Genomic DNA, 25,466 nt, shown 5'->3' with positions numbered 1-25,466 from the left:
TCGAAGGCCTGCATGCGCGCTCTGTCCAGCTGGTATGTAGGTGAGGGCGCGGGCGGCCCTGGCAGCAACGGAGATGGCGTCAGTGGCCGCGCCCACAACGGTCAGGCGGCCATCAGGGCAAATTGCGTGCGTGCCAAATGAAGGATTGGCAGAGGCAAACAATGGGCGGGCATGAGGGGGGCGTGTCAGGCGCTCGAGAGCAAACCATCACCTCCGTCCCCTGGCCAGTACCGCTGGTGGTTAATGTGCTCAATGTGCAATGAGGCAAGTCAGTGCGGTAATGCACATACGTCGTCGCCACACGACACGCACGCCTGACGTGCCTGCTCACCGGCCTCGTTGAGGACGGTTTTGACGACCCCCAAGCTGACCTCCACGAAGGATAGGGCGAAGTCGGGTGCGGCGCGGTAGCAGTACGGTAGCGGTACGGTAGTCACCCTCGGAGCTCAGGTCCCGCACGGCGCTGCGGCCGAGCACGCACCTGGAGCATGTCGGCCAGGTCGGGGGCGGCGGCGGGGGCGCAACGCGCGGGAGCCAGGAGGCCGCGCAGGGGAGACCAGGCCTGGGGAATGCGAACAGAAGTGAATGGCGGGAGGTTGCTGCGATACATGCACAGCCCCGCCTGGGCTCCGGTAAAGTTACTGGCCCATAGCAACCGAGCTACATCCATGCGCATGATTGGATATACCACGAAGCAACTTGCATCCTGTCTGGGGACCGTCATGCCGTCAAGTACCTGACCAACTAACCCGACCGCGCTTGCGCTCTTTTTGCTCGGTGAAGGAGCCATGGGCCTCTTTACTGAGGACTAGGCCCCATCTTGTCTCCAACGGCGGCGTCACATTCCATAATGAATTCCTGGGGCCGCGCAGGGCCACGCCAACTTCCAATACACATGAGTGCGCCGAAAGTACTCAATCCTCAGGAAGGAGCGTAACAAGTACAGAATGCATTCATATCACGTTTAAGATCAAAATAACCTCACGACACGTACCCCTTGCAGTCACCCTAGTGTCGTCACCCACGGTGATCAACTATCTGCGCACGTTGGGGACACCTTATCCGCCCTGTCCCATCGCACCTAACATGATACCTTTTTGATGGGCCGTACCCTTGCAACACTGTGCTGCACCGCTCCGCCCGCCCATTGCGTTCTCAAGTCTCAACGTGTCTTAGTGAAGCGCATAGCATGTTAGCGCCTTGCCCACTACCGACAGCAGGGGTCTGGGACAGCTCCTGCCTGCGGGTGCGTGCCTGGCTGGTATCCAGCGCATACCGGCCACCACACAGACCGTGCTACCAACACATACCCATCCCTCCAACTAGCTACAAAGCAAACGCCACGTTCTTCCTCCTTTTACTTCAGCTTGTCCTCCAGGCGCGACAGGGAGTCGCTCACGCTCCGCAGGTTGGTGGTCAGGCGGCGCAGGGCGAGCCATTGCGGCCCGTCCTGGTACTGCACCTGGTCGGCCTGCACCGCCGCGTCGGCAAAGTGGATGGAGAAGGTGTCGGCAGCCTGGGCTGCGACGGACAGGAAGTCCGTGACCACGGTGAGTATGGAGAGGCGGCCGTCGGGCCGGACTGTGGCGCAGGTAGGATGCAGGCGGGGCAGGGGCAGGGGCAGGGCGTGAGTTGGGGCGTGCATGGGCGTTGAAGCGAGGTTTACAAAGCTGTCGGAACGGAGTGAGGGTTGCATATACTGGCCCATGTGCTGCGTGCTGACTGCCGTGACTGCCGTACCCTACCTGGCATACGACAGCCCTGTTGCCCGCCGACATGAGTTAAGGTCACGCTGTTCAGGGCGGGCACTTTCCCATCCATCAAATGTCAGGACACTCACCGGCCTCCTCGACGATGCCAGCGGCCACCTCCACGAAGCCCAGCGCAAAGTCCGCGATCTGGTAGTCGTCACCGCCCTTGGACAGGTCGCTCACAATCACGCCATTGCCCAGCTCGCGCAGCATGGACGGCAGGTCCTCCGCAGTGGCGGCGGCACTGCACGTGGGCGGGAGGAAGCACCAGCGTACGGGGGAGCCAGGGCGGGTGGAGGATTGCGCACATTGCACGTAGGCGTGGCAGAGGCATGGGGGCCAGTGGCGGTACGTTGAGGTCCTACGGGCCGCCAGCTGTTGTTATCCAGCCAGGAGCACAGAACGAGGGTGCCAAGCCACAAACGCGCCGCCGTGGGCTCTCGATTGCCCGCACGTGTCACGGCCCCTAGCAACAATGCCCACCCGCCCTCGCCCGCTCGCAACGGCCATGCAGCTCTTGATCTGGGCTAGGCCCCCCTCCCGCACACTCACGCAAGATCCACATCCTGCGAGTCCAGCAGGTCGTCGGCGAAGGTGCTGCCGGTATCGGTGCTCAGCATGACCAGCAGCGTGTCCCGCAGCGTCTCAAAGAGGGCCTCGCCAGAGGCGCCGTTGGCGTCTGTGTGGCGGCGTGGCGTGAGGTTGTGTCCGTGAGGTTGCAAAGAGGTGCGGTGTCAGGTGTGCCATTGGCTGTGGGCACTGTGGTGACGGCCCCGGCTTTTAGGGCCACTGTGCACTCGGTTGAGAGGCCGCAACTCACCCAGCAGGGAAGCGGCATCGGGGTTCTGGATCAGCTTATCCACCTGCGTGCGAGCCAACACACACGAAGAGTCACGGGTCGATGAACGTGTTGTCCCGTCTGCACCCACGGACCCCCCGCTTTTGATCGATGTCAGGGATGGTTTGGACGTAATGTTTGGATTCGACTAACAGGCCCCCCCTTGGGTTCACCCCCCACAACCCAGGGGGCTGCTGGTATTGCACCTCCCTGCCCCCCCCGTGTTGTCACGAAGCTTGCGGCGCAGGGTGCAGCGGCACGCGTGCGCGCACACACATACGCACACACACACACACTCACACGTTTTGGGCCCCTTTCTTAACAAACGCACACACACACACACACACACACACGCACACACACACACACACACACACACACACACCACACACCTTCCTTGTGCACACACGCACTGCTTCCACTCACGTATCCGGCCACGGTGCCGATGTCGGAGGCGATCTCGGGCAGCAGCGGCGCCACCTCCTGCACGAAGTCGATGATGTCCATCAGGCCCAGGTCGCGGGCCAGGCCGCTCAGGCCCCCGGCGACACGCTCCAGCAGGGAGGGCTCCTGGGGCGGCGACGTCCAGCTGCTGCCTGGCCAGTACCACCTGGGGCAGGAGCGCGATTGCGAACACACATACATACAGTATGGGAGCATACGGTTCCCGGAAGCGCGGGGTATAGAGAAATGTGGGATCATAGGAACGGCAATCATGTTATGAGCGCCGTTTTGTCAGAGCAGCAAACGGTGCTTCGTGCAGACACCCGATGACGAAGGCACTCACGAAGGGACAGATGGGGAGAGCCAGGCGCTCCACCTGGGGGAGAAAGCATTCACGGGGAAGTATGTGCACATAGAATGTTCACATCACCGCATGTTGAGCGCTCATACGGGGCCGTACACACACACCAGCACGCGCATGTGCACGCAATCTGCGCCACATCCATTCAACTTACACAGTTTACATAGCACGACAACGACACCAGCACTTACGGCGGGTAGGGAGGCGCGCCGTTGCTGCCAGATGAGTCGGGGTCACGGCGGATGTCGCCGGGCGAGTTGGGAGGTAACGGGGCCCACGGCGGGTACCTGGGGCCGCCGCCCTGCGCACCCGTTGTCATTCCGCTGTTGTCCGAGGGGCCGGGAGTGGCGCCATTATCCTCCGGCAAGCTGGGCGGTGCGGGGGCCGGCTCATTGTCAGGAAGCAGCTGCGGGTCTGGAGCCGTGTCTGGAGCCGCCTGCTGGAGGCCGCGCAGCACGTTGCGCAGCTGGGCACGCTTGCTCGCCCGGATGCCCTCGGCGGCCATGGCGTCACCTGTGGATCGGGTTTACGGGTTACGGTACCCGCTTTCGTGATCAGGCCCGGCAGCGCGAGAACTCGGTAGACTGTGCTGGGCCGCGAGTGATAGGCACGGAAAGGCTAACATCGGCTAAAGGGTAGTGGTGTGTGAAGGAGGCAAAGAGGGAGGTGCCTCAGGGAGTCATTCCCTCACATGACGCACCCGCTCCCAGCCGCGGTGCGTACCTCGCATCACACGTGCGCTAGCTATTGATGCCAGAAGCAGGAGCCCCAGCGCCGTGGCAGGGAGGAACCGCGCCATCCTGTGATGGGGCCAGAAACGGCGGGGGCACAAGGACGTTCAATATACCGCGGTGCCTTCAAATGCGGGCGATGTAATCAACAGCGTCATGAACGGGGCTAAAGGCAGCAGTCCAAAAGGCGGCCCGTGCACATTGTCCGCTCTCTTCACACATGGGGCCCCCACCTATGGACGAATTCAACTATCATAATGAAACTCGCTTACGCCTTTATCTTGAAATGGTAAGCTCCGAAGGCGTGCTGGGGACGAGAAGTTGGCAACCCGTCTGACACTGTGCACCAACCAAGCGTGTTCAAGCTAACGGTTCTTGTGATCTGTTGCAATAGTTGCGAATATGTTCGTTTCACAATAAACAGGCCTGTTGGCCACTAATCGAAGTTGAAACTGCGAGCGACCCGTCACTGGCGACCCGTGCCTCGCGCCGTGTCTAAACCTAAAGAGGCTTTCGGGCGCGGGTGTATGCGACACTCCAGTCATCAGGTGAACCGCTTTCGGACGAACCTCGAAGACCCGATTGCATCGCCCGCCCGGCGCCCGCCCTTAGGACCACCGTGCCACCAAGGCGGGTTTTAGTGTCTGCGCGTGCGTGCGAACGTTCTCCCAGCCACATTTGCCTTGGCGAAAGAGCGCACACATGAAGCACATGCGCACCTGGACAGCTTGACATCACACAGACCTGGCCTGCCAGGGCGACTCAATACGGACAAACCGTGACAAACCGCCAACCTCCTTTGATATCCCGTCGGTTCACCGCTGTTGTTGCCCCCAGCCAAGATGCCGACGGCTGCAGGCTCGGGACTGCCCAGGTGGTCTCTGGCGAGCAGGAACCTAACTAGGACGGGGCGGAGGGACGCACCCGCGATGCCGCTGTGCATGGGGAGGGCGGAAGGGGTTGACTACTTAGTACTCGACTTGACCGCATAACGTGAAACTGCAAAAAGATGTATTGAGAACTGTAGTACCACGCGGGTTGATTATTAATGCTGATTCACATTAGAATGAGCCCCCGAGGTGCAGGGGTGCCGAGGCTCTCTGTGGCAGAGTCAAGCCTCAGGCCGGTAGCAGTTCCGATATGTTAAATCTCTCAATATGACAAAGGCACTGTACACAGCCGCTCTGTTCTTGAGAGCAAAGTTCCGCCAGCGGAATTTACTTGTTGCGGAGCTCTTCAGTCCTGCGCTGGTAATGCTGGTTACCTTTGTGCTCGGCTGGAGCATCAGTACCGTGGATCGGTTTCAGGTGCGAAGTGCATATCTCGCGTCTGACCGCCGGTGCGGACCCTTTGCCCGCGCAACACCCGGCTTTGCCCCTCCCGAAGGGACATTCCCACCGGGTTCGCGCACAGTTGTAAGTCACAACGGCCCGCTGACCTAGTAAACCCGACCTCTTGCAGGTGCGGATCTATGCAGATAGCACGCAGACGCTGCTGCGCGCGGAGTCGGACATCCTCACTAGCGCCGCGCGGCGCGCCGACATCCCGACGTGCCTCGAGCCGCTGGCTCTCGCCATCGAGGCCGAGCTGCGGGTGCGGGCCGCCGATTTGGAGGCAGCGCGACTTGCGGACTATCGCTCTAAGTTGCGGAAGGAACGCATCGCCGAAATTCATGCGAAGCGGCGGGCAAACAGCACTGCCGAGATGGAGTCCGATACCGGGCTGCCGCTACCGGGGCAGAACGGCACTGCCAAGATGGGGCTTATGGAATGGATGAAGAAGCGGCGACAAGAGCGCAAGAAGGAGGAGCAGGCGCTGTGGGAGCGCCAGCAGCAGCTGGGACGCGGCGCAGGGGTTGCCAGTGGTACCACAGGTGCATCGGCGGCAAGTGGAGGGCAGGGTGCAGTAAACGGCACGCGCGTGCGGCCTGAGGGTGCAGATGCTGGTGCCGGTGCTTCTAGCACAAGCACCTCGATTGCCTCAGCAGCAACTGCGGGACAACGTGGCGGCGCACAGGGTGCTGCTGCAGCTGGCACGAGCGGAGGTCAGGCGTCGGCAACAGGGGCCTCCGTGGCCACATCCTCGGCCGCCGGGGGCACGGCCGCTGTCGTTGCCGAACAGGCAACCGGCTCTGCCGGAGCAGCTGGCACCAAGGGCGCTACCGCCGCCACTGCTGCAAGCGCCACTGCAAACGCCACGCGGAATGCGGCTGCATCTGCGGCCGCGGCCACAGCAGGCGGCAGTGCCGCCGCCGCAGGCAGCCGGCGGCGCCGGCGGCTCCAGGGCATGGGCTCGGTGACGCTACCCAACCCGGGCGGTGAAAAGAAGTCTTGGCATTGGTCGTGGTCCGTGCTGCGGCAGCGCCCGGATGTCAACGCCAGCCGCACCCCGGGCGAGAGCGCGGGTCGGCAGCTGGTGCTGTCTTTCCTGGCAGCCGTGCGGCGGCCCGAGGTCGCGGGTGCGCTGGAGACGTGCGGGTAAGTGGGCGCGCGCGGCTGCAAGCCAGTGGTGCGGGCTGGGGTGAGGGGAGGTTGAGCTCTGGGTTATAGGTGTGCCGTATTCGGTGCATTGCTGACATGCGCTACAAGACGGTTCCTGTGTAACTGTATCAAGCTGCATTTTGCCTTGGATACGAACTGGTGCCGCGGGCCCTGCACTCATCCACGCGCTTACCATTCGGATATATTGCTGCTGATGCCGTTGGTGTTTGCTGCCGTTGGTGGTTGGGGCACAGGTGGTCGCAAATGCTGGGTCTCGCCTTTGGTCCTACCATCTGGAACACCTACAACCAATTGCTAGGGTGAGGCCTGGGGCTGGGAAAACGTTTCAAAGCACTGCGGCGTACTTCGGCGATCGGGCACCTGCACACGGCGTTTCCAGCCTGACCATGCCGTATGCGCATGCGCCCACAGGCCCACGCCTGTGCTCACGTTTGACGAGTGGATGCTGCAGAGTGCTGCCATCGCCGCGCTTGTGGAGGCTAGCGGCTCGCGGGGACACGTGGAGGTGGGAGGGCCGCGGCGCTGCGGGGAGCGGGGGGGGGGGAGAACACACGTCTCTGATGCGCGTGCTCCACAGCGCATTCGCCGTAGGTCGCACATGCACACAGTCACATGCCTGCATGCCCAATACCCACGGACCAATACCCTCTCGCCACCTGTCCTTCGCCGCGACCCCTCCCTCCACCCGCCCCTTCTCCCTTCCCCCAGGGCCTGTTGAACATGATGCTGCCCGTCATGCCGCTGGAGGGACTGATGCCGGGCTGGCTGGCGCTGGCGCCCGACACGCCGCAGGTGCGGGAGCGTGCGCGGGCAGGCGGGCATAGGACATGGGCGGGGACGTGGGCTTGTGCGACCGGTTGGGGGCTCGTCGGCGGCAGGAGTCCGCAGGAGAGGAGGATGCCTGCACTCCGCCTGCTGTCGTCTTCGCCAAGGCGAGTGTAGCCCTTCACATGCCTTGGACCCTCACCTCCACCCCCCACCGTCGCTTGCCCCACACTGTGGCCCAGGTCCGTGCCTTTGCGGTGCACATGTCTCGCGCCACCCACTACTTCGACGACGTCTTTCTTGGCGTCTTCCCCACCGTCGCCGCCGCCGTTGCCGCCTCCGACGCCGCGCGTGGGCCCGCGCCGCCCGCCTCCGCCATCTGGGACGCTGCCGGGCAGCCGCTGTCGCCCACGGCTGCGGCTGCGGCCGCCACCTCCTCCACCAACATGACTGGGGAGATGTGGCTGCGGCAGCTGGGCCTGATAAATGACGGCCGCGTGCGGCTGCCGCTGCAGACGCGGCTGGTGGCCCCGGAGCGGCTCTGGGCAGTGGTGGAGTTTGCGAGCGGGCCGGACCGCGGCGGCGGCGCCGATTACGCCATTCGCATGGACGCGCTGCACCTGCCGCCTACCTTCTCCAAATTGTCACCGGTGGGCACAGTTGTGGCCCTGTTATTTGTGGCATGAGGCATTGCTTTGTTGACTTGCTCAGAAGCTTTAATCGCTGTGCCGTGTCTAAGTGTCCGCCCGTGTGTGCCTGGTGCGTGATGGATGCAGCCCGAGTGCAAGACCTGTACGGGCGACTTCCTGCCGTACTCGGCCTCGGGCTTCATCAGCCTACAGGTGCGGGCTGCGCTTCTGTTGTCTCGCCTCCAGCCGCTGTGCTGCAGCTCTCGCTGCAAGGCGCCGCCGCTCCATCAATCCTTTACTCGTTATGCTAGTAATAGTGCAAATGAACCATGGTGCAAATGAACCATGCATCATGCGCCGCGCAGTCGGCTGTGGACGCGTACGTGATGGGCGGTTGGCGGCACCCGCTGCTGCTGGCGGCGAGGCCCCACGGCGCGGAGGCTGTGGCCTGGCTGCCGCTGGAGCCAACCCATAGCGGCGCAGGAGCAGCAGGAGCAGGAGGGGGAGGGGGAGGGGGAGGAGCAGGAGGAGGAAGAGGAGGAGGAGGAGGAGCAGGAGGAGCAGGAGCAGCAGGAGGGGCGGCGGGGGCTGGTGGCGGCGAGGCGGCTGCGCCCAGCAGCGGCACGGACGGGCCGTTCGGGCTGTGGTACACGCCCTTCCCAAGCGTGGGGCAGGAGGTGGGTGGCCGGGCACTGCGGGGCGGGGCACAAACTAATAACGGGCGTGACAGTGCAAGTCTTCATACCTGTTCACGCTTCGGCGCGTGTGAAGTTGTGTGTATGTGTATGTGTATGTGTGTGTGTGTGTTCCTTGTCCGCCTTGCCCACAGGTAAACGCCTTTTACGAGTACGGCGCCCCCATCCTGGGCCTCATCACCACCGCCTCGTTCGCGCTACCACTGGCCATGGCGGTGCGGGCGCAGGTGTCGCAACGCGCCGCCGGCCTGCAGCACCTGCTGGCCGTCCTGGGCCTCACGCCGCACGCGTGGCAGCTCGCCTGGGCGGCGGCCGTGCTGCCCGTGCTGTGCGGCGCCTTCGGGATCCAGTTCATGCTGGCGGGCTGCACCTACCTGCACCTGGTGCAGCCCAGCCTGCTGGCGGCGGTAGCGGGCGCGGGTGCGGCGGCGGCGGCGGGCTGGTCGGTGCTGCTGGGCGGCGCGTTCGGAGACGCCAAGGTGGCGGCCACGGGTGCGTGTGTGCATGTGTGCATGCATGCGTGTGTGTGTGTGTGTGTGTGTGTGTGTGTGTGTGTGTGTGCGTGCGTGCGTACCGTATGCAGGGCGTCGTGGCCGCATGGTTGCGCAGTTGTTGGCGTGTGTTCATGGGCGCACCGTACCTGTCGCGTGTGTGTATGCCAGGAGAAACGGGCTGTGTACACTAAATGGCGCCTCCTTCCCACCCTTGTGTGCCCTGCTCGCAGGCAGCTTCATGGTAACGGTACTCGCCGCGCTGCCTTTCCTGGTGCTGCACGCAGCAGGTGCCGCAGAGGGGGCCGGGTCGGGGGCCGGGGCGTGCGACGTGGGTACTGGCGTCGAGGATGCCGTACTGGCGTGGCATTCACTCTAAACACACGGCAGTTTTTGCTGCGCTACCTGGCTCAATCCGCTTCATTTGGAACGTCCCGCCCGCCCCGCCAGACCCAGGGCAGCTGCTGCGCGTGCGGCGCTACAGCTGCCTGCTGTGGCCGTGCGCGTTGGCGCTGCTGCTGCAGCGGCTGGCGACGGGGCACCAGCTGCGGCGCTTTGCGGCCGCGACGGGCGGCGCCGCAGACGCCGGCGGCCACGGCGAGTCGCCGGCGCTCACGTGGGCCGGCGCGGCGCAGGGGCCGCTGTCCAACAAAGAGGTGCGTGGGGTGGCGGAGGTGCGCAGAAGAGGGCGGGTTGTGTAAGGCAAGCACTTGGCGGCACCTCAGCCCTGCGCTGCGCATGGTTCTAGAGACTACGTTTCTATGACGGGACGCCATGTCGCGAGCCGTGTCGGCTTTGAGGGAGAGCCCTACTTGCCCGCAGGTGCTGGTGTGGCTGCTGGTGGACGCGGCCTTGTACCTGATGCTGGCGGCGGTGGCGGAGGCGCAGCGGGCGGCGGCGGCGGCGCTGGCAGGCGCTGGGCTTGGAGCCGGTAGCGGCGGCGGCAGGGGCCGCGGCAGTGGGCCCGTATCTTCTGCGTCCAGAGCCGGGTGGCTGCCGCTGCGACTGCGCGGCCTTACGCACCGCTACCCGGGCGCGGCGGATGACGCCCTGCGCGATTTTAGCTTGGAGGTGGCGGCGGGTGCGCACCGGCCGCAGCAGAGCACATCAGAGCACAGCAGGCCAGGGGCTGCGTGAAATGCAGTTCCCTTGACTGCTTTGCAAAGTCCAGAACACGTCATCGTGCACACGTGGCGACCTGCTGCCCCCACCTCCTGCTTGTCCCCCCGGCTGCAGGCGAGGCCGTGGCGCTGCTGGGCCGCAACGCCGCCGGCAAGTCTACACTGGTGGCGCTGGCCAGCGGCAAGACGGCACCCAGCGGCGGTGGCGGCGTGGAGCTGGGCGGCGCGGCGCTGTGCGGTGGAGGCGGCGGCGGTGGAGGAGGAGGGGGAGGAGAGGGAGGACGAGGAGGACGAGGAGGAGGCGGAGGAGTGGCGTGGCGGCTGCTGAGCGGCCTGGGCGGTGCCGATCGCGAGGCGGCGTTCCGGAACCTGGGGTACTGCCCGCAAGGCAATGTGCTGGTGCGTGTGGGCATGCAGGCAGATGTGGGCACAGCATTTCCACACAGCACCCGCCCCCCAACCCGGCTCCTCCCCGACCCTGCCTTTTGCTCCCCCGCCTCCAGGTGTCCGACCTGACTGCGGAGGAGCACCTGCGGCTGGCGCTGGTGCTGCGCGGCGCCGCACCCGCCTGGCGGCCCGGGCAGCTGGCGGCGGCGGCGGCGCGGCTGGCCGAGGCGGTGTCCCTGCCCGCCGACATGCGCGGGGTGAGCTGCTACGCTGGCCTTTGCTAAGCGTGATGGCCCGGCGATGCCTGCGCTTGCGACACCGGTGTTGTTATAATTGTGTCATGTAACTTGCGAATGCCGGACCTCGCCTGCCCGCTGCCGCCCACACGGCCGCCCTGCCGCACCCGCAGGCTCTGAGCCAGCAGCTGTCGGGCGGCTCCAAGCGCAAGCTGCAGCTGGCCCTGGCGCTGGCGGGGCAGCCGGCGGTGCTGCTGCTGGACGAGGTGACGGCGGGCGTGGACGCCGAGAGCCGACACGTAAGCATGTGCACCGTTCTGTACACAGGGGGGCGCACATGCAGTCCGATGCGGGTTAATGCCGCCGCATCAGCGTGTGTACCTGTGCATGTTCCTGCCCCGCACGCATGCACAGGCCATCTGGGCGGCCCTGGATGCAGCCAAGCGGGGGCCCTGGGGCGCGGGAGGAGGCGATGGCGCAGACGCAGCTGGTAAAAAAGGCGGTGGCGGCGGTGCGGCGCTGCTGTTCACCAGCCACCACCTAGGCGAGGTGGCGGCACTGGCGGACACAGTGGTGGTGCTGGAGGCGGTGAGCGGACACCCTGGGGGCGGGGCAGAGGTGGGGAGCGGGGAGAGAGAGAGAGGGGCTTTTCAGAGGGGCCGTGGGTGCGTGGGTGCGTTGGGCCAGCGCTACTTCAAGCGCATGGCCAGCTCGGAGCTGTCCCTGCACATCATGTGTCTGAGGTCATGCGCCCTGATGCACCTCTTCCCTCCACCCGCCTGCCGCCCCCAGGGCCGCATGCGCTCCCGCACGCCGGCAGACCTGCTGCGTGCGGCGGTCGGCAGCGGCCGCAAGGTCCTGCGCGTCACTACGCGGCCGCTGCCGCTGCTGCTACCGCCAGGCCCAGCGCCGGCCGTCGCAACCCCGCCGCCACTGACCGCGGCTGCTGCTGCCGCCGCTGCTGCCCTGGAGCCGGTTGCGCCCGGAATCGCAGACGCGGACGCGAACGCGCGGGCGGACCTAGCAGCAGGCGCGGAGGCAGGCGGCCAGCGGCAGGGGCCGCGGACCGGCCTCACGCGCGCCGCCCTGCTTTGCCAGCTGCTGACGCTGCTTCCTGCCGACTCGGGCTGTCGCGTGCTGTACAGCGGCATCACGTGCACTGCCATCGCAATCCCGGCCGAGCCGGGGGCAGCGCCAGTGGCTGGGGGCGGAGGTGACAGCGGCTCGGGCGGCGGCAACGGCGGGACACACGCGGTGCTGCCGGCGCTGCAGGCGTCCGTGCTGCCGCTGTTGCAAGAGCTGCAGGCCAGCGGCCACAAGGCACTGACAGCTGCCGCCTCCGCCGCCGCCGCCACTACCTGGGCCGCAAGCGCCGCGGATGACAGCATCGACGCGAACATGGACGCGGCGGCATCAGCACCCGCAGGCCTGGCAACAGCCGCTTCGACCGCTGCGGCAGGGGCGGCTGCCGCGGCACTAGCCGCTGGCGTGGTGCCGGCAGCCGCCTCGACGGAGGCAGTCGCGGCCGCCGCCGCGGGGGCGGACGCGGGCGTCGATGTCGCACAGCGCGAGCGGCAGCCGCTTGTGGTCGTGCGCTTCTGTGTGGGGCCGCCCTCGCTGGAGGACGTGTTGCTGCTGGGGGCAGACGACTGGGCGGCGGCGGGCAGCAGCCAGGACAGCGCCGAGTCAGGGCTGGCAAGTGGCGACCACGCTTGGGGGCACCGAAATGCGGCATCCGGTGCAGGTGTAGCCGCAGTGGGCGGCAGGCCACGCGGCGCAGACGGCGGGCTGCTTGGCAAGATAGCGTCGGCTCTGGCGGCGTTGCCGGCGCTGGCGCTGGCGGCAGTGGGGGGCGCGATCACTCTCGTGCTCTCCGCCGCCTCTGCCTCTGGCCGACTGCTGCTGTCTGCTGGCGCCACTGCCACCTCCCACCTGCTTCGCGCCGCCGGTGTCATGGCGTGGCGCGCCACAGCCGCCGCGTCCCACGGCGCCTCCGTCGGCGCCGGCTTCGTCGCGCTGCGCGCGCTGCTGCCTGTGCTGGACGCCGCCATATCCCTCGCGTCGCTGGCGGTGGAGATCGCGGCGTTCTGGAGCTCGGCGGCTTGGGGCGTGGCGGGTCCCATGCTGACGGTGCTGTGGGACCTACTCAGCTTCATGGCGGCGGTGGGCTGGGCGGCGGCGTTCCCCTGGGTGGCGGCGGCCTGGGCGCTGGCAGAGCCGCTCGTCTGCGGCGTCGCCGTGGCGCTGGGACCGCTCGGCGCAGTGACCTGGGGGCTCGTGTTCGCGCCGGCACTGGCGGCGGCCGGCGCCGCCGTCGCGCCGGTGACGGCGCCGCTGGCGGTGGCGCTGCGTGCCGCGCTGGCGCCGCTGGGGTTGCACGTGCGCGCGTCGGCGCTGGGCCCGGCGGCGGCCGCGCTGGCGGAGGCTGTGTCGCCCTACTGGGCAGACGTATGGCAGGGGCTGTCGGGCGTGCTGGCGGACCTGAGGGCCTCCTACTCGCTCCACCGCAGCCTGGTGTGGGGCCTGCAGTGCGCGCGGTGGGCGGGCGCGAGGCTGCTGCGCCGCCTGCGCCGCGGGCGCGGCGCCGCCGCTAGCGGCCGCGGCGCCGCTGGCGCCTACGCCGCTGTGAGCGCCGCAGAGCCCAGGCCGCACGACGAAACATCCGCCCTCAGCTGTGACGGCGCCAGCGCGCACGGCAGGACCGCCAAGCCCGCGTCGACAACAGCGCCCTGGGAGGGCAGTCACGAGCACGGCTCCGACCCGCACGTCAAGTGGCCCAGCTCTGCCCCGCCAGGCGCCTCCGCCGCCTCCGCCGCCGCGCAGCTGGACGCGCTGCTGCGGCCGCTGATCGCCAAGCACGTGCTGCAGTGGCGGCGCGACTGGCGGGCCATGGCGCGCCTGGTGCTGCTGCCGGTGCTGGCGGTGGCGATGTGCACTGCGGCGCTGCGCATCAAGCCCGCCTCCGCCGGCCCGCCCGCGCCGCTCAACCTAGGCTGGCTGGAGCTGCAGCAGCCCGTGCCTGCCGCCGGCGTGCCGACAGCCTGGCGGCAGCACGCCGCCGCCACCGCGGCGGCGGCGGCGGGCGCGGCGGCAGCCGGATCGTCGGTTGCTGACAAGGCCGCGTCAAGGGCCGGTGCGGCGTCGGCGACGGCAGCGGGCCGGGGCGTGGGTGCGGGAGTGGGAAGCGGCACGGCGCAGATGGCGGGCGTGGGGCAGCTGGCGTGGGGGCAGCGGGCCGTGGCAGCGGTGGCGGCGGCGGCGGCGGCGCGGCAAGCCGCGGCGCAGGGTGGCTACGCAAACCACACGCTGGCAGCGACAGTAGCCACGGTGGCTGTAGCGGTTCCGGGACAGGCAGTCACGTCTGCATCCCTGCCCATAACAATGACAGACACTGCGGCGCTGTATGCGCTGGGCATGACGCCGCTACGGCCCGAATGGGTTGCTGACCCGGCTGACCACGCCTCCGGCCAGGCCGGCTCGCTGCCGCCGGGCCCGCCCTCCTCCGTGGCCATGAGCCGCTGGGTGATGCGCGCCGCGGCGCTGGCCGGCCAACACCCCCACTCCCCCGACACCAGCCCCGCCGCCGCCGCCGCCGCCGCAGCTACAGCCGCGGCCGCCTCAACCACCGCAGCTACAGCCGCGGACGCGGCCGGTGTGGCGCTGCCGCCTGTGGGCGCGGAGCCCACGCCGCCGCTGCAGGCGGCCTACGTGTTCGGCGACACGCAGCTGGGCCCGGAGCTGTCCTGGACGGGATGGTCGGCGCTGGGTTGGGTGCTGCAGCAGCTGCTGGCGCCGGCAGGTGCGGGGCGCAGCAAGGCCGCTGTCGCTGCGGGCGCGCCGCCGCCTGCCGACCCACTGCCCACGCTCCGGAGCTTCTTGCGGGTGGGTGGGAATTGGGGGAGGAGGGGGAAGGCTGGCGCTGAGGGTCATGTGGGTGCATGTTCCACATGTGTGGGGAATAGGACTGCGTTCACGTGCTGGTACGAAATGCGTTAATGTACTGTAGCGGGTTGGGCGTGGCGAAGCCACTCGTCCAGCAGGTGGATCCACGGTGGTGGGGGTCGCTTTTGACCCTGCACGCCGCCCGCCTGCGCCCACACCTCGAGGCTGCCGCACGCCACCCTGCAGGCTGTGTCCACGGAGGCGGGCGCCATGCCCAAGATGCTGGACTACCTGTACGACCGCACGCTGCTGCACGAGGTACGGCACGGAGGGGCACGGCACGGAGCACGGCGCGGCGCGGCGCGGCGCGGCACACACCAGCATGCGCACATGCGCATGCGCGTGCGCGTGCGTGTACGTGTATGTGCAGGCGCGTGTGCCTGAGATAGGGCACAGTTGCACAGCCACAGCTCGCAGCCTAGCGTGTGTGCGCGCGTGTCCACAGGCACTGGCAGCATTCGGCTACGCCTCCCGTGTGCGCAAGCACCACGTGGCCTCACACGCCGAGGAGTACGAGGACGACGGTGCGGACTACTCCCAGGAGCAGCGGGGTGGCGAGGGCGCAGAGGGGGACGAGGATGGCGGGGACGCTCTGGCCGCCGACTGGAGCGAGCACGGCGCCGGCGGCGGCTCAGCACGTGACCAGGCGAAGGCGAAGCGTGACATGGAGCGACTGGCTGCGGCGGCGGCGGCAGCGGCCGCCGCGAAGGCGAAGGCGAAGGCGGACGCAGTTGGCAGCAACAGCACCGGTGGCGCCGCTAGGGCACCAGCAACCGCAGCAGGCGTGGGCCCTGGCGGAGCGGCGAATGCAGGGGCGGAAGGAGCAGCTTCGGCAGGCGGCGGTGGCGGTGGTGTTAGTGGCGCTGGCGTGCGTGCTAGCGGCCAGGGCCAGCCAGGCTCCGCCACCGATCCAAACGCTGCGAGCCAGGTGGCTGCGACCAGGCAAGGAGCGGCAGCGGCGGCAGACAAGCAGCAAGAGGACGACACTGCTGAGGGCGAGGACGCTGAGGAGGCAGACGGCGACGCCGGCGGAGCCCTGCCCCGTCACCTGCGCTTGCTGCTGGAGGTCGCGCTGGGCCCCCGCCGCGCCCTGCTCGACAGCGCCAGCACCTCCTCCACTGCCTCCTCCAGCACTGCCAGCACCGCTGGGGCTGGAGGACCCCAGGAGGTGGACGTGGGTGCGGGCGCGCTGGAGGGCCTCAACTCCTTCAGCCTGTCGGTGCTGGTGGCGCGGTGCGGCCTGAAGCTGCCGCCGCCCGAGTACGTCATGCGGCGCAATGCGGCCCTGGCGCTGGCGGCGGAGCGCAACATCAGCCTGGCCGACCTGGAGGCGGCGGCACGTGGTGGCGGCGGCGGCGGTACAGGCGGCGGTGCAGGCGGCGGCGGGCGGGCGCGCGAAGGCGTCACTGCCGGGCAGCAGCAGGTGGCGGAGGCCGGGGCGCAGGGTGGAGGCGCGGGCGAGCAGCTGACGCGGCCGGGGCGCGCGCTGCAGATGCGGTGAGTGGGGCTGGCGCCGCAATAAGGGCTTGGCGGGCGTGTGGTGCACCGCTGTGCGTGCGTACCACTGGATTGAATGATCAGCTCTGTCGTACCTCTCTCCGCTACTTCTCTGCCAGCCTGCCTGCCTGCCTGCCTGCCTGCCTGCCTGCCAGCCTGCCTGCCTGCCTGCCTGCCTGCCTGCCTGCCATTCTCCCTGTTTGTCGGGCTGAGGCGCATCAAGCCCCCCCCCTCTCACTCTCCCCCCACATGCGCGCCCTCACCGCAGCTACCGGCCGCCACTCAACGTGTCGCTGTACCTGGTGGCGGGGCTGCTGCAGCCGCGGCGGCGCAACTGCGGCCTGGCGCGGCTGCTGGTGGAGCACTCGGGAGACGTGTCCAGGGTGGGTGGGGGCCTGGGAGGCTTGATCAAGCAGGATTGCGCCTTGGCGTGTTGGTGCGGCGGCATTGCCCCCGCGGTTCTGCACGCTGCGGTGGCATCGCGTGGAGGCAAGGCCATTGCCAGTCATCGGCATGTACATGTACCATCCATAGCGCCCGTCCCATGACCCCATGCTCTCTGCCCCAATGCTCCGTCCCTGGCAGGTCCTGTCCCGCATGTGGGCGCGCCGCCAGCTGCCGGCGCTCACCCTGATGTGGAACAACACCTCGCCGCACGGCCTGCCCGCCACACTCAGCGCCATCCACAACGCAATGCTGCGCCTGGGCACAGGGGCCGAGCCGCCGCCGCCACCGCCGCCGCCATCTACATCACCTCTTCTTGCAGCGGGGGGAAGGGCAGGCGGGGCGGCGCGGGTCAAGGGCCAGGCGGCGTCCAGTTCTAGTAGCGGGGTGGGGCAGGCCACGGGTGGCGTGGGTGGCGCGGCAGTTGGCGTGGCGGGGACGCCGGGCGTGGCGGCTGCAGCCGGCGGCCGCCGCTTGCTTGCGAACGGCACTGTGGGCGTGCAGGCCGGTGGCGGTGGCAGGGGTGGCGCGGCACAGCTGGCGAACAGCACCGGTGGAGACACCGCGGCCGCGGCCAGCACCGGGTCAGTCTCCAAGCCCAGCTCCACGGTAACCACCGCCGCCACCGCCGCCTCATCCATCACCACCGCAGCTGCCACCGCGCACTCCGCCGCCGCCGCGCCACAGTCCCAGTTGTCGTACGGCGAGCAGGTGTACGGCCCAGCCACGGACGGCGGCGGCGCGGCGCTGGTGGTTCGCAACCACCCGCTGCCGCCGCGCCGCGCCTCCGCCGCCTTCAGCGGTCTGATGGACCACCTGCTGTTGACGCTGATGCTGGCGCTGCCGCTCGCGTACACAACGGGTGCGAGCTAGCCGCTGGGCATATGCATACGGTTTTGATGTCGTGCAGCGGTCATGGTCAGGCGGTGTAGGCACACTGGCATCATAGGTACAGGGCACACTGGCATCAGGCGGGAGGAGCATGGCACGGGTGCGTGTGGAGGAGGTTGCTCCTCGCAGGAAAGCCCAGCACTGACACCTTTGTGTGGATTTGCGTTTGGCTGCTGCAGGCAGCTTCGTGGTGCGGGCGGCGCAGGAAGCGGCCAGCGGCGCCAAGCAGCAGCAGCTGGCGGCCGGTGGCTGCACGCCACTCGCCTACTGGTGCGTTGCGCTTGCCACGGGCGGAATGGTGTGTCACGATGCCGTGGTTGTTTTACTGCGGGCCAGGTGACAGTCTGCACAGGGCCATGGGTGGCAATGCCTTGCACGACCCAGAGGGCTTGACTGGCCTTGTCCATCCACATGTGCAAAGGATGCGTGACACGGATGTGTAAAAGGATGTGCCGCCAAGGATGTGTGACAAGGATTTGTGGCAAGGATCATCGTGTGCACGCCTTGCTCGGTGGACTCACCCCCCTTTCCTACACAAACCTCTCTGCAAACCTAGCAGCTTACACGCTCACATGCGCTTACAAGTTACAACACTCGCTTTCGCGAAACTGTTCGCAAAGTTCTTGGTCAACACGTCAACGGCGACGCCGCAGAAAGGACGCTGCTTCCCTTTGGTCATCGAGCTTGCAACCCCTTTCCCCCCCGTCCCCCCGCACTCGCCTCCACCCCCAGGCTGTCGGCCTGGTTGTGTGACGTGGCTCTGCAGCTGCCCGCGGCGCTGCTGGTGGCGGCGCTGCTGTGGGCCGGCGGCGCAGCGGCGTTCGCCGGCACCCCCCAGCTGGCGGCGGGGCTGGTGCTGCTGCTGCTGCTCTTCGCGGCGGCGGCGCTGCCCTGGGGCTACTGCATATCTCTCCGCTGCGCCACACCCGCGGCCGCACAGGTGCGGGCGGCAGGCCGCGAGCCGGCTGGCTGGCTCTGGCTTTGGGCCAGGGCCGGGGCTGGGCAATGCCGCGTTCCTGCCCGCGAGTGCGAGCAAAGGGAGTCCACGGCATGAGCGGAGCATGCCTAGCTGGCTCGCCCAGACCGCGTTCACCTCAGTCAAGCAGCGCAGCGTCATTGCAACGGTGCTAGGCAAGGGTCCATCCTGCGCGCATACACCATGTCCGACCTGTCGCGCCACTCTCGCACCCCGCCCACACCCCGCCCACACCCCGCCCACACCCCGGCCGCACCGCTCCCACATCCGCCCCGCACCCCTGCCGCAGGGCCTGGTCTCCAACGCGGGTCTGGTGGCGGGCGTGGGTCTGGCGCTGGCGCGGCAGGTGCTGTCCCACATCGCCGCCTGGAGCTGGCTGGCCAACGCGCTGCTGCCGCTGTTCCGGCTGCTGCCGCCCTTCTGCCTGGTGGACGCGCTGCTGCAGGTGGGGGCTCGACTTGGGGGAAGGGCGGCGGGGGGTGCGGGTCTGGGAGGCACGGCTCCGAGCACGGAAGCAACCGAGAAACAGAAGCAGCCAATACGCCCATTGAGAGTGGAGGTCTGAGGTGTCGGCGGCTGGGATGGTTATGGAAGGGAGGGCTCGGGCGCGTGCTGTGACCCCCTGCTTACCAGGCTCCGTCACATGCGGCAATACATACCCGATGCCTGCAATGCCCCACGTTGAGGATTGGAGTAAAACTCCCTCCGCGCCTTGTTCCCACTGCCCTAAGCTCGCAATCCCCCACGGCACGGGCGCACCTGCACACACACGCAGATGTCGTTCCTGGACGTGGTGCTGGCCGTGGCGGGGGTGCTGGGCGAGGGCGGCTCGCGGCGCGGCTTCTTCCGGTCCATGATGGCGGGACACCTGGTGGGCATAGGTAAGTTCCGGGCCTCCGGGGTCGGGGAGCAGGGCCTGTGTGTACCGTGCCACGATGCCAGCCGTGTGCCCTCGCCCGCTGGTGGGCCCGGGGCGCCTTCGCCCCACGCAACTCTCTGCAGCCGGCCTCGCAGCCGGTCGGCCGTGCGGGCGTCATGTTACGCCCTACTTCAACCCGCGCCCCTGCTCCCGCCTGCCTTCGCGCACAGACCCCGCCAACCCCAGCCCCTTCCAGTGGAACGTGTTGGGCGCCAACCTGGCCTTCTTGGCGCTGGATGCACTGCTGTACGGCGGCGTGCTGCTGGCGGCGGAGTGGCGGGCGTCGCGCGGCGACCGGCCGCTGCCGCTGCCCGCCTGGCTGCAACGCGGACCGCTCGCCGCCGCAGCCACCGTGGCCTGGACGGCGGCGGCCGTGACGGCGCGGCTGGTGCGCCTGGCGGCGCATCTGACGGCGGCGGCGGCGTGGAGCTTGGTGCGCAGGCGCTCTGGCGGCGGGGCTGGTGGCGGGGGCGGGGGAGAGGGCAAGGCGTCGCTGGGCATCAGTCGGCATGTTGAGCAGGAGCTGAGCTGGCTACTGGGAGAGGGCGACAGTGCTGGTGCCGCTGCAGCTGCTGGGCACACAGAGGAGGACGCAGAGGTTGGCGGAGCAGGAGTGGCGGGGGGCACACGCAGCAGCCAGCAGACGGCGCGGCGGCGCGGCGGCGTGCAGTCGGGGCAGGAAGAGCGGCGCGGCGGGGGCGCGGCGGAGGACGGGGAGGTGGCGGCAGCAGCGGCAGCGGGAGGGGGCCGGCTGCCGCCAGAGGACTGCTGTGTGCGCGTGTGCAACATCAGCAAGGCAAGTGGCTTGCATGGGCTTCAGGTTCTGCTGTCAACACAGCAGGGGACTATGCAATGCTCCTGGGTGCATTATGCCTTTCGCGTCTCGCTTCATACCGCGCCACATCAGTTAGCGACCGTGGCCCAACGCCGGCTGCGGCCTCCCCTCTTGCGCTGCTGTGACAGGTGTACGACAACGGCAAGGTGGCGCTGGCGGGGCTGAGCTTCGGCCTGCAGCGCGGCGAGTGCCTGGCGCTCATCGGCCGCAACGGAGCGGGTGAGGCACGCGAAAGTCGTGCGCATGTACATGTACGGTATATGCGTTATAGTAAGTTGCTGCTTGCCCTGGTCACCTGCAATTAATGCCTTCGTCCCTGTACTTGCCGAAACCTCCACCAGGCAAGAGCACGGCACTGGCGGTGCTGTCGGGGCGGCTGGCGCCGAGTGGCGGCTCCGTGACGGTGAGCGGCGAGGACGTGGCTGGGCGGCCGGACGCAGCGCGCAGCCGCGTGGCGGTGTGTCCGCAGGTGCGCAGCTGGCTGCTGGGTGCTGGCTGGGTAGCATCAGGAGCTGTAGGGAGCGGACAGCCTGCGGACCTGCCTTATGCACACCATGTGCCGGTACATGGTCTGGTGATGCGGTCGCACTGCCGTGAATTGCGTACGGCAGTCGACTGTGCTGAGAGCTGACCTCTCCTGCCCCACGCTCGCATGCGCCGCGTCCACGCAGACGAACCCGCTGCTGCCACTGCTCACGCCCGCGGAACACCTGGCCCTCTACGCTGCGTTGCACATGTGCGCCCCGTCATCCTCAGCGGCCGCCACCGCTGTGTCACCCGCAGAAACCGCAGCGTTCGCGCCTGACGGCAGCGCTGGCGCTGGCGCCGCCGCGGCTGGCGGCGCCGACACGGGCACGGCTGCTGCGGAGCCGGCAGCTGCCGAGCTGCTGCCCATCAGCAGCGACGCTGCTGACGTGCACGACAGCGGGACCGCCACGCCGCTGCGCCCGCGGCGCCGCGCTGCGGCCCAAAGCGCTGGTGTGGCTGGTGCGGCTGCTTGTGGGGCCTGCGGTGACTCCGATGCTGACGCTGCTGACACCCCAGGCCACGAGCGGGACGAGGAGGCAGGGGGCCTGCGACACGAGGACAGCATCAGTCGACGTCGCCGCCGGCAGCCGAGCTCAGGCGGCACCATGGTTGCTGCATTCAACGTGCCTCTCCCCGCTGACACAGACCACCAGCACAACCAGCATGACCACCTGCAGCAGCAGCTCACGCCTCCCGTGGCTGTCTTTGAGGCCGAGGCGGCGCTGGGCTCTGCGGAGGCCTTTGCCACCGCCTCCTTCCCCCGCGGCGGAGCCACCGCCGCCGCCTCTGCCGCGGCAGCAGCAGCGGTGCGCGCCGTCGTGGCTGACTTGGCGGTGCGGTGCGGCATCCCACCCGAGCTGCTGCTGCTGCCGGCGGCCGCTCTGTCGGGCGGCACGCAGCGCAAGCTGTCTCTGGCCATCGCGCTATTGGGTCAGCCTGCACTGCTTCTGCTGGACGAGCCATCTGCGGGCATGGACCCCGCCGCCCGCCGCGCAATGTGCGATACTATCAATATGGCACTGCGCGGCGGCGGCAGTAGCAGCAGCCCCGCTACAGCCGCAGGCGCCGCAGGCATGGGGCGGTGGAATGGCGGTGGATCGGCGGCGGCGCTGGTGCCGCTGCTCCTGATGCAGCCGCCGGCTGTGGTGCTCACCACGCACTACGGCGAGGAGGCTCTGGCGTTGTGTGACGTTGTGGGGGTGATGGAGGCTGGCAGGTTGCTGGCGCTCGGCCGTCCGGGCGCGGCGCTGCGGGCGCTGCCTGCGGGGCACTACCTGGCCGAGCCCGAGGAGTGGGGTGGCGTGCTGCCGGAGCTGTAAGCACACGGACACGTGGTGTGTGTGTGTGTGTGTGTGTGTGTGTGTGTGTGTGTGTGTGTGTGTGTGTGTGTGTGTGTGTGTGTGTGTGTGTGTGTGTGTGATGCGAGCAGCGCAGGCGAAGGATTCCGTGCGATGCAGATGTGTATACACATTCTCAAGTGTAAACCGGTTAAAGCCTCTCAAAGAGGTTTCATGGCGAGACTACCACAGACAACAGAATCCTTGCGCATCTGCGCACAGCGATGCCCTGTCTCGCGATCATAATTCAGCGCGTGGCATCCAGAATTCTAGACATGAGCTGACAAGCCCCAGCGTCATCTATCGCACACCAATACGCCACCAAGCGCCCCATAGCCATAAACTACAGTAAAATACACTCACCGGAGCATGCTGCGTCTATCAAATTCCTAGAACAATTCTATGCGCCGGCGGCATGTCGTAGACACGTCACCGGCCCTCTAAGCCGACCCCATGCATGCTCGATGGCACTGTGCCGCGTGCCCCGATGCATTCGGCGGCTCCGATGAAAGCCAGAAGCGTCCGTGGCAGCAGCAGGGAACCGCGACCACATGCCACCAGCGCTTTCCTAAGAATGAATCCCTGGACCCTGGGAACAAAACGCCATTAATCGTACATCATACAGTGCCCTCCATGGGTGCGTGCGACATGCCCCCAGGTTCATGGCAGGTGTGCATGCATGCAGCAGCACGCCGCAACCAGTGCATGGCACAGGATAAAGAGAGAATGAAAGCCATGCCAAAGGATTAACTTTGCACATATCCAGCTATGAGCAAAAGGATAACCATGTATGCCACTTCGCTTTGCCATGTATGCATGCAAGTGCCCGCAGACGCAGCACTTCCCGTCTTGCACACGCGTGTGTACGCACGCCGGCATCGTTCAAAATTTATTTGCAGCAGAACCAAAATTGCTGCAAGAGATGCGCGTAATGCATATTTACGTTCACTATGCATTTGCTACTACAATAAAACATGCGCACTAGATGATGGCACGTACGTCTCATACCTTTTGCTGAGCCCTGCCCCGCTCTTATTGATGCTCAGCGGGGCACGTCTATCCGCGCACGAACATTGTCACTCACCGGAGGGCCATGTCAGCTGGACGCGTGAGCACTTTCAGGACACAGCTCCTGCCGTCTAAACGTCCCGCAGACACGTACGGCTACTTACTTTACATGACCAAACCCCTTCTTCAACCGCCCGCTTTCGTCATCTAGGCCGTCTTGCGCGAGTGGGGAAGCAGGCAGGCGCACACTGACGCAGCCTGAAAAGGTACAATGTTGTTGTTGGCATCAGTTGAGGCGGTGCCCATACCGCCTGTGCCGTGACCGGCGGAGCTCTGGCATATGGCGCCGTGCATTGGCGCCGCCATGAGCGCAGTCTCCGCCGCGGCAGTGGGAGCCGCCGCCGCGGCCGCGGCCAACGCCGCAACCGTGGCGGCGCGCGCCAGGGCGGTGTTGATGAACGCCCAGTCCGACACCAGCTGACGCAGCTCGCCGGCGCGGCTGGCGGCGGCCCAGCAGCGGGCGGCGGCCGTGTCCAGATCCATGGAGGAGGACACGGAGGCGCAGGCAGACTCGCAGGAGGAGGGCTGCGACAGCAGCATGGAAGGCACGGCGCGCAGGCCGCCGTTGGGCAGGAACGAGCCCAGCGCCACGTCCAGGCCGTGCAGGGCCGCCACGTTAGACACACGGCCCAGGTCGGCCAGAGCCTGCCGGCCGCGCAGGCCCGCGGCGGCGGCGGAGCGGGAGGCGGCGGCGCTGCGTTGCACGTAGCCAGCGCCCACGTGCACAAACACAAAGTGCACGGGGCCGGCCTCGCCGCCGTAGGTACGGCGCAGGCGCTCCAGCAGGGGCCCCTGGGCGCGGGCGGCGGCGTCCGACACGAAGACGGTGGCCAGCAGGGCTCCGGATTCGGCGGCCAGGCGGTGCTGCTCGAACCAGTGCGCGGCGGACGTCACCACCAGCCACTGGGAAGGAAGCGCTGCGAAGGGGCCGGCGGTGGCGGGCGCGTGCGCAGTCGCAAAAGGGCTCTGCACACGCAATTTACAAGAGCCAACACATTAATGCACAATCGACTCAGGTCATAAGCCGGGTCAGCGTGACATGTTTTTTAGTACCGGCAATGTCAGGCACATAAAGTAGCATTCTCACGCCCAGCATACGTTCCGGGCCGCACCTTTGGGTGAAAAGCTCCAATGGCAGCCTGCCGCTCAAGTTGTCCCAGTTTGCTGAGGGCGTTTCGCAAGTCGGTTGCATTCGCGAGCAGTGCTGCCCTCGCAAGCAGCGCCCCGGCAACCGTGCTGGCCGCAAACGCGAGAGCCTGGGGGTTATAGGTGGGTGCCGCAACTGGCTTGGTCGTGCTCATCGCCTGGGCGCCTTGTCGGTGCGTGTACGCGATGACGGAACAAGTCGGCTTCTTGGCCGTCGCGCGACCGGCGTGGCCCCGGGAAACGCGGAGCTGCATACTTAGCGCGCTTGGAGGACCTGTGACCAGTTCACAGGAATGCAGTTTACGAGTGTGGCAACGGCTAGTCATCTCTACGAAGTCCCGCCTTCAGGCCTCAGCAGCTTTCATCTCAACTGCAGTGCGGAAAGTGGCAGCAAGGCTACTGCTTACCTTATTCAAACTCGCAGAATGCGCTGACTCGGCGACTTGGTGCGGTTGAATTTTGCTCGCCCCGCGTTTTCGCTTGAATGGTATCTCTAGGACGCCATGCGGTGCTTTTTACTAGTGTTATGCCTTTGGGGGCTGAGGGAATGCAACTTTACGCTGCAGTACAAGCGCGCGCCCAATCTGCCAATATGCTAAATGCGCTTTCCCGCTTTTGGTGAGTAGGCTCGCTACAATGGGCTATACTTAGGGGTGACTTGTAAGCGTGGAAGTCATGTATCGAGCGGCTGGAGCAGCCGCGCGGCCAACTTCCGTGTTTGTGTTACGGACATGGCATGTTAGGCCTTGTGCGCATCCTCCGTGCGTACGCCCGAAGCGTGGAAACGCCTATCAGGTACATCGCTTGCAAGTGTACCTGGCAATAAGGACCGCGCACCATGGTCGGACCCGGCCCCGTCACAGCACCGCTGTCCCCAAGGCCTGGTCACCCTGGTCGGTCCACGGCGCCATGCGCTGGCTAGCCGTGCCCGGC

At 67.2% G+C, this 25,466-nt stretch overlaps 3 protein-coding genes across 3 annotated transcripts; 1 reads left to right on the top strand and 2 right to left on the bottom strand.

Moving 5' to 3' along the window:
- Window positions 1–628: 628 nt before the first annotated feature.
- CHLRE_03g191400v5 (uncharacterized protein) lies at window positions 629–4,620 on the bottom strand. Its single transcript, XM_043061183.1, has 7 exons — window positions 4,118–4,620; window positions 3,586–3,907; window positions 3,016–3,199; window positions 2,572–2,614; window positions 2,304–2,430; window positions 1,841–1,995; window positions 629–1,581 (listed from the first exon to the last, which is right to left on the bottom strand). Exons 1-7 carry the CDS (start codon window positions 4,191–4,193, stop codon window positions 1,358–1,360), a joined length of 1,131 nt encoding a protein of 376 aa, XP_042926312.1. The 5' UTR covers window positions 4,194–4,620; the 3' UTR covers window positions 629–1,357.
- A 510-nt stretch (window positions 4,621–5,130) lies between these two features.
- Window positions 5,131–22,436, top strand: CHLRE_03g191350v5 (uncharacterized protein). The gene is made up of 29 exons (XM_043061182.1): window positions 5,131–5,432; window positions 5,587–6,602; window positions 6,860–6,925; window positions 7,038–7,131; window positions 7,335–7,418; window positions 7,634–8,041; window positions 8,168–8,233; window positions 8,386–8,697; window positions 8,850–9,207; window positions 9,440–9,496; window positions 9,657–9,862; window positions 10,029–10,287; window positions 10,443–10,726; window positions 10,831–10,971; window positions 11,124–11,249; window positions 11,365–11,538; window positions 11,743–14,832; window positions 15,079–15,150; window positions 15,338–16,389; window positions 16,658–16,772; window positions 16,975–17,695; window positions 17,904–17,994; window positions 18,457–18,664; window positions 18,990–19,145; window positions 19,476–19,581; window positions 19,790–20,415; window positions 20,583–20,673; window positions 20,796–20,923; window positions 21,126–22,436. Exons 1-29 carry the CDS (start codon window positions 5,379–5,381, stop codon window positions 22,299–22,301), a joined length of 11,337 nt encoding a protein of 3,778 aa, XP_042926311.1. The 5' UTR covers window positions 5,131–5,378; the 3' UTR covers window positions 22,302–22,436.
- Window position 22,437: 1 nt separating this feature from the next.
- Window positions 22,438–25,180, bottom strand: CHLRE_03g191300v5 (uncharacterized protein). Its single transcript, XM_043061181.1, has 3 exons — window positions 24,941–25,180; window positions 24,500–24,807; window positions 22,438–24,353 (listed from the first exon to the last, which is right to left on the bottom strand). Exons 2-3 carry the CDS (start codon window positions 24,785–24,787, stop codon window positions 23,535–23,537), a joined length of 1,107 nt encoding a protein of 368 aa, XP_042926310.1. The 5' UTR covers window positions 24,788–24,807; window positions 24,941–25,180; the 3' UTR covers window positions 22,438–23,534.
- Between the last annotated feature and the right edge of the window lie 286 nt (window positions 25,181–25,466).

The sequence above is a fragment of the Chlamydomonas reinhardtii genome, chromosome 3 (genome assembly GCF_000002595.2).
Source record: "Chlamydomonas reinhardtii strain CC-503 cw92 mt+ chromosome 3, whole genome shotgun sequence".
NCBI classification, from domain to species: domain Eukaryota; kingdom Viridiplantae; phylum Chlorophyta; class Chlorophyceae; order Chlamydomonadales; family Chlamydomonadaceae; genus Chlamydomonas; species Chlamydomonas reinhardtii.
This window is presented reverse-complemented; position numbering and strand designations above follow the sequence as displayed.